The sequence below is a fragment of the Oikopleura dioica genome, chromosome 1 (assembly GCF_907165135.1).
Source record: "Oikopleura dioica chromosome 1, OKI2018_I68_1.0, whole genome shotgun sequence".
Lineage (NCBI taxonomy): Eukaryota > Metazoa > Chordata > Appendicularia > Copelata > Oikopleuridae > Oikopleura > Oikopleura dioica.
This window is the reverse complement of record NC_137291.1, coordinates 11,729,585-11,741,811: the sequence shown is the minus strand read 5'-3', so window position 1 is coordinate 11,741,811 and position 12,227 is coordinate 11,729,585. Positions and strand designations below refer to the sequence as shown.

Genomic DNA, 12,227 nt, shown 5'->3' with positions numbered 1-12,227 from the left:
CGCAGCTTCACCTTGATACTGACGATTTTCTTGAATACGTGGGCCCAACTGGGTTCCCTGCTGTGGAAGCCTTATTGTCGATGCCAGATATTTTTCTTTTGTCACATAATTCAGGAGCACGTGTTGAGACATGTGACTTAATATCAGGTCAATTGATGCGCAGCTTCACCTTGATACTGTCGATTTTCTCGAACACGTTGTCCTTACTGGGTACCCCGCTGTGAATGCCTTATCAGCGATGCCAGAACTTTTCTTTTTGTCACATGATTGCAAAACATGTGTTGAGTCATGTGACTTAATATCAGCTCAATTTATGCGCAGCTTCCCCTTGAAACTGACAATTTTCTTGAATACGTTGTCCCAGCTGGGTACCCCGCTGTGAATGCTTTATCATAGATGCCGGAACTGTTCCTTTTGTCACATGATTTGAGAACACCTGTTGAGTCATGTGACTTGATATCAGGTCAATTGATGCGCAGCTTCACCTTGATACTGACGATTTTCTTGAATACGTTGTTCCAACTGGGTACTCCGCTGTGAATGCCTTATCAGCGATGCCAGAACTTTTCCTTTTGTCACATGATTGCAGAACATGTGTTGAAACATGTGACTAGGTATCAGATCAAAACATGCGCAGCTTCACCTTGATATTGACGATTTTCTTGAATACGTTGTCCCAACTGGGTACCCCGCTGTGAATGCCTAATCAGCGATGCCAGAACTTTTCCTTTTGTCACATGATTGCAGAACACGTGTTGAGTCATGTGACCGGATATCAGGTCAATACATGCGCAGCTTCACTTTGATACTGACAATTTTCTTGAATACGTTGGCCAGACTGGGTACCCCGCTGTGAATGCCTTATCAGCGATGCCAGAACTTTTCCTTTTGTCACATGATTGCAAAACATGTGTTGAGTCATGTGACTTGATATCAGGTCAATTGATGCGCAGCTTCACCTTGATACTGACGATTTTCTTGAATACGTGGGCCCAACTGGTTACCCTGCTGTGGAAGCCTTATTGTCGATGCCAGATATTTTTCTTTTGTCACATAATTCAGGAGCACGTGTTGAGACATGTGACTTAATATCAGGTCAATTGATGCGCAGCTTCACCTTGATACTGTCGATTTTCTCGAATACGTTGTCCTTACTGGGTACCCCGCTGTGAATGCCTTATCAGCGATGCCAGAACTTTTCTTTTTGTCACATGATTGCAAAACATGTGTTGAGTCATGTGACTTGATATCAGGTCAATTGATGCGCAGCTTCACCGTGATACTGACAATTTTCTTCAATACATTGTCTCAACCGTTGTTCCATAAGTTAAGCATAGTCAACTTTAAATTTCTTGTAACTTTTGATGAGGTATTTGCTGTTTACATCTTTTAAACAAAGACAAGAGCATAATAAATTCATATCTGATAACAAATTGTCGAAAAATTGTGGAGAAAGCAATATTGTCGGACATAAACATGTCATACGAAGTACTTGAATACGTTGTCCTAACTAAGTACTCCGCTGTGAATGCGTTATCAGCGATGCCAGAACTTTTCCTTTTGTCACATGATTCGAGAACACCTGTTGAGTCATGTGAGTTGATATCAGGTCAATTGATGCGCAGCTTCACCTTGATACTGACGATTTTCTTGAATATGTTGTCCCAACTGGGTACCCTGCTGTGGAAGCCTTATTGTCGATGCCAGATATTTTTCTTTTGTCACATGATTCTGGAACATGTGTTCTATCATGTGACCGAATTTCGCCTCTATTCGTGCGCAGCTTCAGCCTTTAATTAATTATTATATTGCCAAGATCATAGCTTGAAACACCAAAAGTTCAACATTGACAACCTCGAATATCTCGAAAACCTTGATGAGGTATTAGCTGTTTTTGTCAAAAATGAATGAGTCTTAACATTCTTAGTATAAATCTATAAAGAAAATAATGAAAAAATGTGGACAATGAAAAATTTTTAAAGGTTGAAATTTTACTGATAAGAGACAAATCATCCCTTTTTGCATTGAAAAAGGGGTTGAATCTTCTTTTACTATTATAAAAATTGTAGAGAATTTGATTTCCTATCGAATGATGCCCATAAATTGAATTTTGCGTTATTTTGAAAATTTTGAAATTTTTGGTACTGTATGACTCATCATGCACGTGCAACCTTTTTAGTCTCGTCGAGACGAAAAAAGGCGAATTGCTGCCAAAAAGAGAAAATAATAGAGAAACTATGACTTGCAGCACATCAATCGACGTCATTTTTCTTCCTTTTCCGACTGCTTATATTTACGCCGCCGAAAAAGCCGGTTTTCCGGACATTTATCGGTTTTAGCCCGAATCCCTGCCCAAATTTTTATTTTTTTATATTGTTAGAAACCGTAGCTTCTCCTCTTTCTTCTCCACATATAATGACCGGTATTAACCGGTTTATCGGTGAAAATATCGGACTTTCTTTAAAAAATTGATTTTTTGGTGTTTTTTTTTCGTTTTTTACCTTAAAATTTGTTCAAGACCTTATTTTTAAGATTTTAGAGTCATGGCTATTGTGAATATCGTTTTCTCTTTCGCCGACGAGTTCGTTGGGCCGCTATTCGATCGTGAACTTGTTTTTCCGATAAATGTTTCCTCGGTAAATTTTATCTTTTGCTGCATTTTTTCAATAAAATTCATAGTTCAATCGCTTTGATTTTATCAAACGAAATGAAAAGTGTAAGAACCGTATCAGGAAGCCCCTTACGGCAATTGAAAAAACGATCAAATCCGACTTTCTCGAGTTTCTCGACGAAAAATCGCTCCAACTGCAAGACCCGCAAGATCGTAGCCGTCACCTACATGGTCTACTCACATCTAATGTAATTTCTAATTTCTTATCATTTCGTATTAAAAAATTTAGCTCCGCTCATGTATTTTCCGGGGGTCTGTTCGTTTGATAAGAGTTTTTTGTTTTCCGAAAAATGGTAATCCGAAAAACTCTTGCTTTTGTAAATAACAATTCTTTAGCAACATCGAACATAACAAGAAAATTGCGAAATCCGGAGAGAATCCGTAAGGAAACTGTTTATTGTCTCGAGGAGTTGAGCAATGACGGCCCATACCTGCACGAGTCTAAAGATGAATGGCTAAAGTAAGAAAATCATTAAGGAGCTATTAATCATTAATTCAGCGATTCGTCGCCTGCGATTGACAACGACTCATCTGGCGCTGGAGAGCCGCTACAAGAACTCTTCGGCGATGGAATGGAGAATGATTATCGAGCTATTCCGGAGCTGGACGATTTCAGAGGCGATCTCGGTGAGTGAATATGAGTTCGAATTTGATCTAAACGCGCTTAGACGGCGAAATGTTGGACGACGCCGAGGTTGATGATGATGAAGATGCGCGGTAGGTTGATCATAGAAAGAAAATCATCAGTATCAATGTGAAGCTGCGCATGTATAGAAAAGATATCTGGTCAAAAAACTAAACATTTCCTCGATATTCGTGTGACAAACGGAAAAATTCGGGCGTCGATTATAAGGCATTCTCATCGGTGATACCATTAAGGACGACATATTTGAGAAAATCGTCAGTGTTGAGGTGAATCCGGGGGTAACTCGGTTATGACGACATCTTCAAGAAAATCAGTAGTGTGGAGGGGAAGCTGCGCATGTATTGAGCTGATTTCCGGCCACATGACAAATTGTGTGCTTTGACATCATGTGACAAAAGGAGAAACTCTGGCGACGAGGATAAGCCATTCACAGCAGGGTACCAAGTCGTGACGACATCTTCAAGAAAATCCCCCATATCGAGATGAAGCTGCACATGTTTTGACCTGATATCTGGTCACATGACTAATTGTGTGCTTCGACATCATGTGACAAAAGGAGAAACTCTGGCGACGAGGATAAGCCATTCACAGCAGGGTACCAAGTCGTGACGACATCTTCAAGAAAATCCCCCATATCGAGATGAAGCTGCACATGTTTTGAGCTGATATCTGGTCACATGACTTAGTGGGTATTCGACATCATGTGCCAGAAGGAGAAATTCTGGCGACGATGATAAGCCATTCACAGCAGGGTACCAAGTCGTGACGACATCTTCAAGAAAATCCCCCATATCGAGATGAAGCTGCACATGTTTTGACCTGATATCTGGTCACATGACTAATTGTGTGCTTCGACATCATGTGACAAAAGGAGAAACTCTGGCGACGAGGATAAGCCATTCACAGCAGGGTACCAAGTCGTGACGACATCTTCAAGAAAATCCCCCATATCGAGATGAAGCTGCACATGTTTTGAGCTGATATCTGGTCACATGACTTAGTGGGTATTCGACATCATGTGCCAGAAGGAGAAATTCTGGCGACGATGATAAGCCATTCACAGCAGGGTACCAAGTCGTGACGACATCTTCAAGAAAATCCCCCATATCGAGATGAAGCTGCACATGTTTTGACCTGATATCTGGTCACATGACTAATTGTGTGCTTCGACATCATGTGATAGAAGGAGAAATTCTGGCGACGATGAAAAGCCATTCACAGCAGGGTACCAAGTCGTGACGACATCTTCAAGAAAATCCCCCATATCGAGATGAAGCTGCACATGTTTTGACCTGATATCTGGTCACATGACTAATTGTGTGCTTCGACATCATGTGACAAAAGGAGAAACTCTGGCGACGAGGATAAGCCATTCACAGCAGGGTACCAAGTCGTGACGACATCTTCAAGAAAATCCCCCATATCGAGATGAAGCTGCACATGTTTTGAGCTGATATCTGGTCACATGACTTAGTGGGTATTCGACATCATGTGCCAGAAGGAGAAATTCTGGCGACGATGATAAGCCATTCACAGCAGGGTACCAAGTCGTGACGACATCTTCAAGAAAATCCCCCATATCGAGATGAAGCTGCACATGTTTTGACCTGATATCTGGTCACATGACTAATTGTGTGCTTCGACATCATGTGACAAAAGGAGAAACTCTGGCGACGAGGATAAGCCATTCACAGCAGGGTACCAAGTCGTGACGACATCTTCAAGAAAATCCCCCATATCGAGATGAAGCTGCACATGTTTTGAGCTGATATCTGGTCACATGACTAATTGTGTGCTTCGACATCATGTGATAGAAGGAGAAATTCTGGCGACGATGATAAGCCATTCACAGCAGGGTACCAAGTCGTGACGACATATTCAAGAAAATCCCCCATATCGAGATGAAGCTGCGCATGTTTTGAGCTGATATCTGGTCACATGACTAATTATGTGCTTCGAAATCATGTGACAGAAGGTGAAATTCTGGCGACGATGATAAGCCATTCACAGCAGGGTACCCAGTTGTGACGACATATTCAAGAAAATCCCCAATATTGAGATGAAGCTGCGCATGTTATTAGCTGACATCCAGTCACATGACCGAGCACGTGGTTTGACATGATGTTACAAAGCATGAAATTCTGGCGTCCATCGTAAAGCAAACACAGCGGGGTACCTCTTCGTGAAAGCGATTTCAAGAAAATTATTTTTATCAATGTGACACTCCTAAAGTGAGTGAGTTCTGTTTATTTATGCTTTTTTTTTATAATTTATTTAAATTATGAGTATTTATATAATTTATATTTATTTTTTTTTTAATTTTTATTATTAACTTTATTTGTTAAGTTATTATTAAATATTTTATTAATTTATCTAATATTTTTTAATTAAAGTTATTAAATTATTAATTTTATTATCATAAAAAAATGAAAAAGAACAAGTGAAATTGATTTGGGCCAGAGTTTGACTCGGCGCTTTGCTTCAGCACTCGGGCGCCACCCATACAGCGCAGCGCGCAGCCCGCGCCGATGAAATTCGTTCTTTTTTCCGGGGCCATATCTCGAGTTCTACTGAAGATTTTTAAATTCTGATTTCAGAAATGAAATCTTGATGATTGAAAAGGGGGGAATCCTGAAAACGGTTATTTTTAGAGCAATTTTAAATTTTGAAATTATTTGATTGCGAACCCTAAAAACTACCTTTCCAAATGATTTTGCACATTTTTGGGCAGAGTGAAGTCAATTCACAGCTAGCTAAGGGCATTTCTCTTACAAGTTTTGAGTTGGATACGCTCTAGAATCCGTCTCTTTTTCAGCCGTGGGAATCGATCAATAGACGCTGACGACAGTTTATTTTGTCAACTCAATTCTTTCAGCTCGTATCTTGATATTTAATGCTCAGTTAATTTAAATAAGCTTTTTCGGTTACGGAAATCGTAAAATCCTACGATTGTATTCGTTTAGGAAAAATGTTAAAACAAACGACATTACGGGATACATGAGCCCGTTTCAAGATGGTCAAGCACCAGCGGACAGACCTGCTTGTCCACCCAGTTGTGATCGCCTTGACTCAGGAGACGTGGAAGAGTGGAGGCTTTTACTACTTTTACTTCAGCATTTTTGGCTACTTGCTGTACCTTGGTTTATTGAATGCCTTTGCCCTTTTGATTCCTCCACCATATGTGATCAGCCAAAATAGAACTATTGCCTGTCATGAATATGGAATCGACCTTGTTGGGATAATCGATTATTACTTGCCTCGAGATGATGATGGAAATCTTCTACCAACGGCTAAATACGATACTATCCATTTGTCGCAAATGCCAGATGACATGAACTACTGTCATTCATTGCGAAATATTCGAAGCGCGCTCGATTGGATCCTCATTATTTATAGTATTTTCAAGCTTGTAGTGATGTTCTTACGAATCAGCTACCAGCGACTCGATTTCTTGAAAAAGGCTAGCAATCTTGCAGAAATGCTCATGTTTGTTTTGACCTTTCTATTTGCGATCAATTTGAACCCCGAAGAAAGTAGTGCTCCTCTGCAGTGGCAGTGGGTTTGCGGAATCTGTGCAATTTGGCTTTCGTGGATGATGCTCCTCGTAAAGATGCAGAAAATGCCTGGAATCGGATACTTTGTGATTATGTTCAATCAAATCATGAAAACATTCACGAGCTTTTCGATTCTATGTTTCATGTCCATTTTTGCGACTGCGATTTTGATGGTGATCATGTTTCAGGATCGAGACAGCTTCGCTACTTTTTTCAATGTAAGAAAACTCATTTTTTCCCCGAAATATCTGAAAATTTTTAGTCATATTTGAGCACGTGCTTGATTTTTGTTGAAAAATTTGCTTGGGAGAATTTATTTGGGACGCCGTGTAGTGCGTTGGGACCAGAAGCGACTGAAGAAACAGATCATTGCAAATGTAAGTACGATTGCTCTTTGTTGATTTTCATCCTTGTTTATAGCATTTGATGACATTGCGCAAAATACGTTGATAATTATCTTCACTTCTTTTATTATTGTGATGCCGTTGGTTGTTGTCAATTTGATTGCTGCGTTGGCGATCGAAGATATCAAGCTCATTTCAGCAAGTACTCTGTCAATCAGTATTTTGGTCTTCATAAAATTAAGATGCGATATTCAAAAAAATGTCAAATCAAGTGAAGCAAACCCTCGAAGCCGTCTATCAAATGCCGAATAAATACAGAGCAGGTTCGCGGTCTCGTCTTCACTAATTATTTACCACCTAATTTCAGAGCTTATTCATATTGAGTACCTAAACTCGACTATCAAAACTCAGGAAGATACGATGTCTAAGGTACGAAAGTTGAAAGTAAAAGTGGTATAGCTTTCCTAGGATGCGTTCAATATGGACACTTCGAGTGGAAAAGTGACGAAAAAGGCCGTTACAGAGCTGCACAAACAGTGTCTCGACGAAACACCATCTGTTGATGCCCTCATGCAGAGTATAAATCGACGAATAACGGTAAATCTAAATCTCATAGAAAATAGCAAACTTGTAGGCCCTTGCATCTCATGTTGAAGATAACGACGCTAAATTCAACAAGCTTGAACTCATGATCGACCAACTTCTTCCTGCCACTTGATCATTTAAATACATTCTCATTCATTTTATTCTAACTTCGACAGTTCAAAAATTCTTCGGGTATGATTTGTGCGTAGTAGAAGTTCTGCGACATGCTTTCCAAAGTACTTGTTTCGAAAGTCTCTGTATCAAAGACCTCAAATGGCAGGTTGAATTCTTCTCCTCCAGCAATGTAAACAAAATTTTCTTCCTGGACGATTGCGAAATTCCTTCGGCTGTACTCCATCTGACCAATTTGGTCCCAGCTTCTTGAGTTGTTGTCGAAGCGCAGAATTGTGTCGACTTGGCTGTATGAGGCGCCGGAGTATCCTCCAAAGAGGAAGATGGAATCGTCTACGACAAGGGCTGCAAATTGACTCAAGACGTACGGCAAATCAGCGTTGAAATCGGACCAGAAAGAGTCGCCTTCGCCGTAAGCTTCAACTTTTTGAGTGTAACCGGCGATTCGGAGAAGATAATTGTCATAGACGACTAGCCCACCCTCGCTGTGGCCATATTGACTTCTAGCGATGGTATTCTGGCTACGGCCTAAAACATTGGTAGTTCCAGAGTCATGATTGAAAAAGTTAACCTGGAACATATTTCCAACAAGCGCCAGCGTCAACTTCCGATCCGCAGATATGGATAGCCCCATTCCAGTTCGTGCAACGATGGCCGTAGAACGCTTGATACATAAAATCGACCTGGCTCAGTCCGCAGTTCGAAACCTGAAAATTAAAAGAATGGGACACGGTTGCTACTCCCATGATACCTTAGAAACTCGCTGGATGTTTTTGATACCGCCGATGATGTAATAGTCGCCCTCGAATTCAACTGAGCAAGCAGTTTCGAAGTCGTGCTAATAAAACTTCTAGTTCTTTCTTAGTGAATTATTCTTACCCCAGCAAAGTCGAAGTCGAAAGAATATTCAGCAACATCTGTTCCGAAGTTGACTTCCATGTAGTTTTTCTACAAATGAACTGAGGAAACGCTTAGAAACAAAAACTTACGCTAGCTGCGAAGAGGCCATAATTACTGTCCTGGCATCTGAAAAGACAGTCACTTTCAGCTCTTGCACAATCTCCTGGGCAGCGAACATCCTCGGGCGATTGGGTTATGCAGTCAACGAGGCAGACCTCTAAGTCGGAATTGCACTTTTCTTGGCATTTTCCTGCTAGGACTGCGAGTGGTAGAATGCTAAGTGACTTCATTTGTCCTCTCTCAGAATAAGTGAGGTCATTGAGTGCGACTGAAATTAAGTAAAACGAAAGCATATGCAATTTTCACAGGAATAACTTTTGTCCTTCTTGCGTAACAAACTCCGGCGGATACTGTTTTTAGTGATTAATTTATTTTTAAGCTTTAATTTGGGAAGAGCACATACAAGTGTATTTACGGGTTTTTCTTTGATAAGTTCTTCTTTTGGAGATCCGCTTCTTCTGTCTTGATGATCGAATCAGCCAGAAACCAGAGGGCAGACTGCTCCTTGAGGCTCTCCTCCTTGATAATCTTCAGTTCCATTATTTTGCTGTTGAGTCGAAGCAGGATTGAATTGACCTCTTCAGTTCGTCGGTTGATATCGACCAGTTCTTCTTCGTTCTTCTCGGCTAAGCTCTTGAGAGTCTCGCTCAAATTTTCTGGGTTGAGGATGCGGTCTTGAGGAAGTGTGGGAAATTTCTTGTAGAGTCGTGAAAGATACTCTGGACAGAGCTTCTGGCCCCTGAGGGAAGTCAGACCAACGTCTTTGGGTTCACAAAAGTTGCAATTTTCCTTCAACTTGCACATTGTCTTTCTTTTTTGTTTTGGAAATCACTCCATTGCCTCGCTTTTATCTATCTCGAAAAACTAGGTGGCGCCCCTAGAAAAAGATTCACGGTTGGTTACGATCGATCTTGGCGGGGGTTGGCAAATATAGATAGACGGTTTTAGAAAGATGGCCTGACTGATAATATTTTTTTCTTGAAAAAAGATTTTGGCCGTTTAGTTTGTTTCGTAATTTTTCCCACCCTGAAAAGGGAAAATGAAACGAGTAGGCTTACTTCGGATTTCGGAAAAGAGACTCTGATTGGTCAGACTACGAAACTCATTCTTCAAATTTCACACGATCGTCGATCGATAATATTTTTTCTTACAAAAAGAGAAATCGCTGGAATGGAGAACTTATCGATGGAGGGAGTTTCTATTTACGAATTAGACAGCGATGATGACAACTACAACGAGAATTTTCAAGAAGAGATTGCGAAGAAGCACCGTTTTGATCGTCTTCTTTTCCCACGTGACTTTCCTGGCGCGAATTCGAAAGAAAGAATGGAACATCTTATTTCAATCACGGAGGAAGTTCCAGGTTTGCAGGAGTGAGTCTTTGTTGATTTCATTGTGCCAAATTTAGGTACAAATGGTGGGGTGCGAATAACGAAGGAATCAGTAAACGAGAAAGGGTTCGGAATGACGGTAGGCAGTGCACTAGCAGCGGAGCGAGAGAGAATGCGAGAACTTTGGGGAGAATATGGAGACTTGCCCTACAATCCATTAGGTACCATTCTAGCGATTATTCTCAACTCCTGCTTTCAAACCTCATTCTTAGTGAGTCTCAATTATGCGATGTGGATCGGTGATGATCTCTTAGCGAGGCCTGTCGATTACAGTTACGATCGAGGGGATAATCCAGAAAAAGGTAAAATGCGGTTTGAAAACATTTTGCTTTAATTTTGTTCTCAAGGATATTCGGAACTCGTACAGATCGGCGACGGAAGCCTTCTCCCAGGCCTAGAAGAAGCTCTTCTGCTTATGACTCAAGGATCACAGCACTTTGTAATTTGCCAGCCGCAGTGGGCGTACGGAAAATGGGGGATACTTCCACGAATTCCTGGCAATGCGGTTATTGTCTTCCAAGTTTACATTAAATTTATCACCTTCGAGATCGAGGATCGATTTCGAAAAATGCCGATGAAGGATAGAGCGAAAATTCCGCTTCGAACAATTCTAGCTACTTGCATTATGCTCAGAAGCCAGGCAAAGCAAATGTTCGAAAAGGTAGGAGCTTCGAATCAAAGGCTTTGATAAATAATTTTCTATTTTTATAGGCATCGGAAGTCAAAAGAAAGGTCAACAGAAGTACTGGCGAAGAAACATACAAAAAGACCGGCTTAAACATTGGGAATTATCATGGAGCGGAGCGAAGTGGTGAACTTCTCAACTTGGCGGTGGACATCTTGGAACGCGCGTGTTTGAAAAATCTGGACGAAGAAATTGAGGTGAGAAGAGCTCCTCAATCATCATCCTTACCAATTTTTAGATGAGAAAGATGATGATCAACCTGCACACGGATGCCTGCCTTTCCTGGCGAAAAGCGAAGCCAATTCTTTACAAAAAAGGAATCGAGCATGGCGAACGATGTATGCTGCACTTCGAAGAACTGAAAGAAATTTTTCTGAGAGATGAAGATGAGGACCAAAAAAGATTCAACGAATTTTTGAAGTCATTCTACAGCAGATTGACAAGGACGAGACGCAATTTGATGGAGCTCTACTCGCGCGACATTTTCAACTCGTTTGACGATGCTCGAAGGTTTGATCTATCCTTTCTTACTTTTTATCTTATTCCCGTAAAGAATGTACGAATCGTTCCAAGATGACCTGCACGACGAGGACCTTCCGTACAAAAGTAAATTCCTTTTTAGTCAGTTAATTACGAGCTCAAAATTTATTTTAGACTTCATCAAGACAGAAGACAAAGTGGTGATGAAACGAATGAACGACAAGATAAACAAAAGAAAAGAGAATTGGCTGAAACAACAAGCAGGACTGGACGAATTTCTGGACGAAGAGGATGAGTCTGTTCTGGCGCCAGCTGACCAGGCCGGAGCGAAAGGGGATGAAAAATTCAAGGTCACTCAAATCAATGCAAAGAAGTATAACTTGGCGAAAAGCATTGAAGAACTGCACCAAGAGGACGCTATGGGAGCGCCTGATAATCTACCACCAGGCGGTAGTTATGTAAGATGAAACCAATAAGTCTGCTTTTTAAAAATTTCTAGACCTACTACAAGAACTTCATCGACGACCTCGTCAGAGCTCCTGACAGAACGGGGCACCTGTTCTCTAATCATTACACGTCAAAAGTAGCGATAAAGTTCATCATCGCTTACGCCGACTCTCGTGGATTGAAGTCTTTTCTGCGAGTATGCGATGGTGAGAGAAATCTCGTGGTAACAAAGGACGAAACGAAAGAAAGCTCACTTCTTGGCCGGGTCTAAAGAAGCAAAAACGACATTTTTACTGCCCAGAGTATTTTAAACATGCCGCACTATTATTTTA

The 12,227-nt window shown here is 40.9% G+C and overlaps 3 protein-coding genes across 4 annotated transcripts; 2 read left to right on the top strand and 1 right to left on the bottom strand.

Moving 5' to 3' along the window:
* The first annotated feature begins 5,800 nt into the window (after positions 1-5,800).
* LOC145700464 (transient receptor potential cation channel subfamily A member 1 homolog) lies at positions 5,801-8,016 on the top strand. Its single transcript, XM_081777733.1, has 7 exons — positions 5,801-7,089; positions 7,134-7,248; positions 7,292-7,417; positions 7,458-7,538; positions 7,583-7,644; positions 7,684-7,812; positions 7,850-8,016. Exons 1-7 carry the CDS (start codon positions 6,331-6,333, stop codon positions 7,931-7,933), a joined length of 1,356 nt encoding a protein of 451 aa, XP_081633859.1. The 5' UTR covers positions 5,801-6,330; the 3' UTR covers positions 7,934-8,016.
* LOC145712167 (uncharacterized) lies at positions 7,949-9,696 on the bottom strand. Its single transcript, XM_081789854.1, has 7 exons — positions 9,308-9,696; positions 9,208-9,242; positions 8,922-9,160; positions 8,812-8,880; positions 8,684-8,770; positions 8,504-8,639; positions 7,949-8,460 (listed from the first exon to the last, which is right to left on the bottom strand). Exons 1-7 carry the CDS (start codon positions 9,694-9,696, stop codon positions 7,964-7,966), a joined length of 1,452 nt encoding a protein of 483 aa, XP_081645980.1. The 3' UTR covers positions 7,949-7,963.
* A 145-nt stretch (positions 9,697-9,841) lies between these two features.
* Positions 9,842-12,227, top strand: LOC145710918 (uncharacterized). Of its 2 annotated transcripts, XM_081788630.1 has the most exons (10): positions 9,842-10,255; positions 10,301-10,444; positions 10,496-10,585; positions 10,631-10,788; positions 10,831-10,944; positions 10,995-11,165; positions 11,207-11,478; positions 11,522-11,574; positions 11,623-11,906; positions 11,948-12,227. In XM_081788630.1, the coding sequence occupies exons 1-10, from the start codon at positions 10,063-10,065 to the stop codon at positions 12,164-12,166; spliced, it is 1,698 nt and encodes a 565-aa protein (XP_081644756.1). In that variant the 5' UTR covers positions 9,842-10,062; the 3' UTR covers positions 12,167-12,227. The 2 variants fall into 2 exon arrangements, with proteins under 2 accessions (XP_081644756.1, XP_081644757.1); XM_081788631.1 differs by having other exon boundaries at positions 9,861-10,255; positions 10,631-10,944.

Coding starts and splice junctions, on each gene's coding strand:
- LOC145700464 (XM_081777733.1), top strand. CDS start 6,331: ATGGTCAAGCACCAGCGGACAGACCTGCTTGTCCACCCAGTTGTGATC. Junction 7,418..7,457: donor TATCAAGCTCATTTCAGCAA/GTACTCTGTCAA, acceptor CATAAAATTAAG/ATGCGATATTCAAAAAAATG. Junction 7,645..7,683: donor AGGAAGATACGATGTCTAAG/GTACGAAAGTTG, acceptor TAGCTTTCCTAG/GATGCGTTCAATATGGACAC.
- LOC145712167 (XM_081789854.1), bottom strand. CDS start 9,696: ATGTGCAAGTTGAAGGAAAATTGCAACTTTTGTGAACCCAAAGACGTT. Junction 8,881..8,921: donor ATGGCCTCTTCGCAGCTAGC/GTAAGTTTTTGT, acceptor GTTCATTTGTAG/AAAAACTACATGGAAGTCAA. Junction 8,771..8,811: donor TCGACTTCGACTTTGCTGGG/GTAAGAATAATT, acceptor AAGTTTTATTAG/CACGACTTCGAAACTGCTTG.
- LOC145710918 (XM_081788631.1), top strand. CDS start 10,063: ATGGAGAACTTATCGATGGAGGGAGTTTCTATTTACGAATTAGACAGC. Junction 10,445..10,495: donor CTTGCCCTACAATCCATTAG/GTACCATTCTAG, acceptor CCTCATTCTTAG/TGAGTCTCAATTATGCGATG. Junction 11,907..11,947: donor TACCACCAGGCGGTAGTTAT/GTAAGATGAAAC, acceptor AAAAATTTCTAG/ACCTACTACAAGAACTTCAT.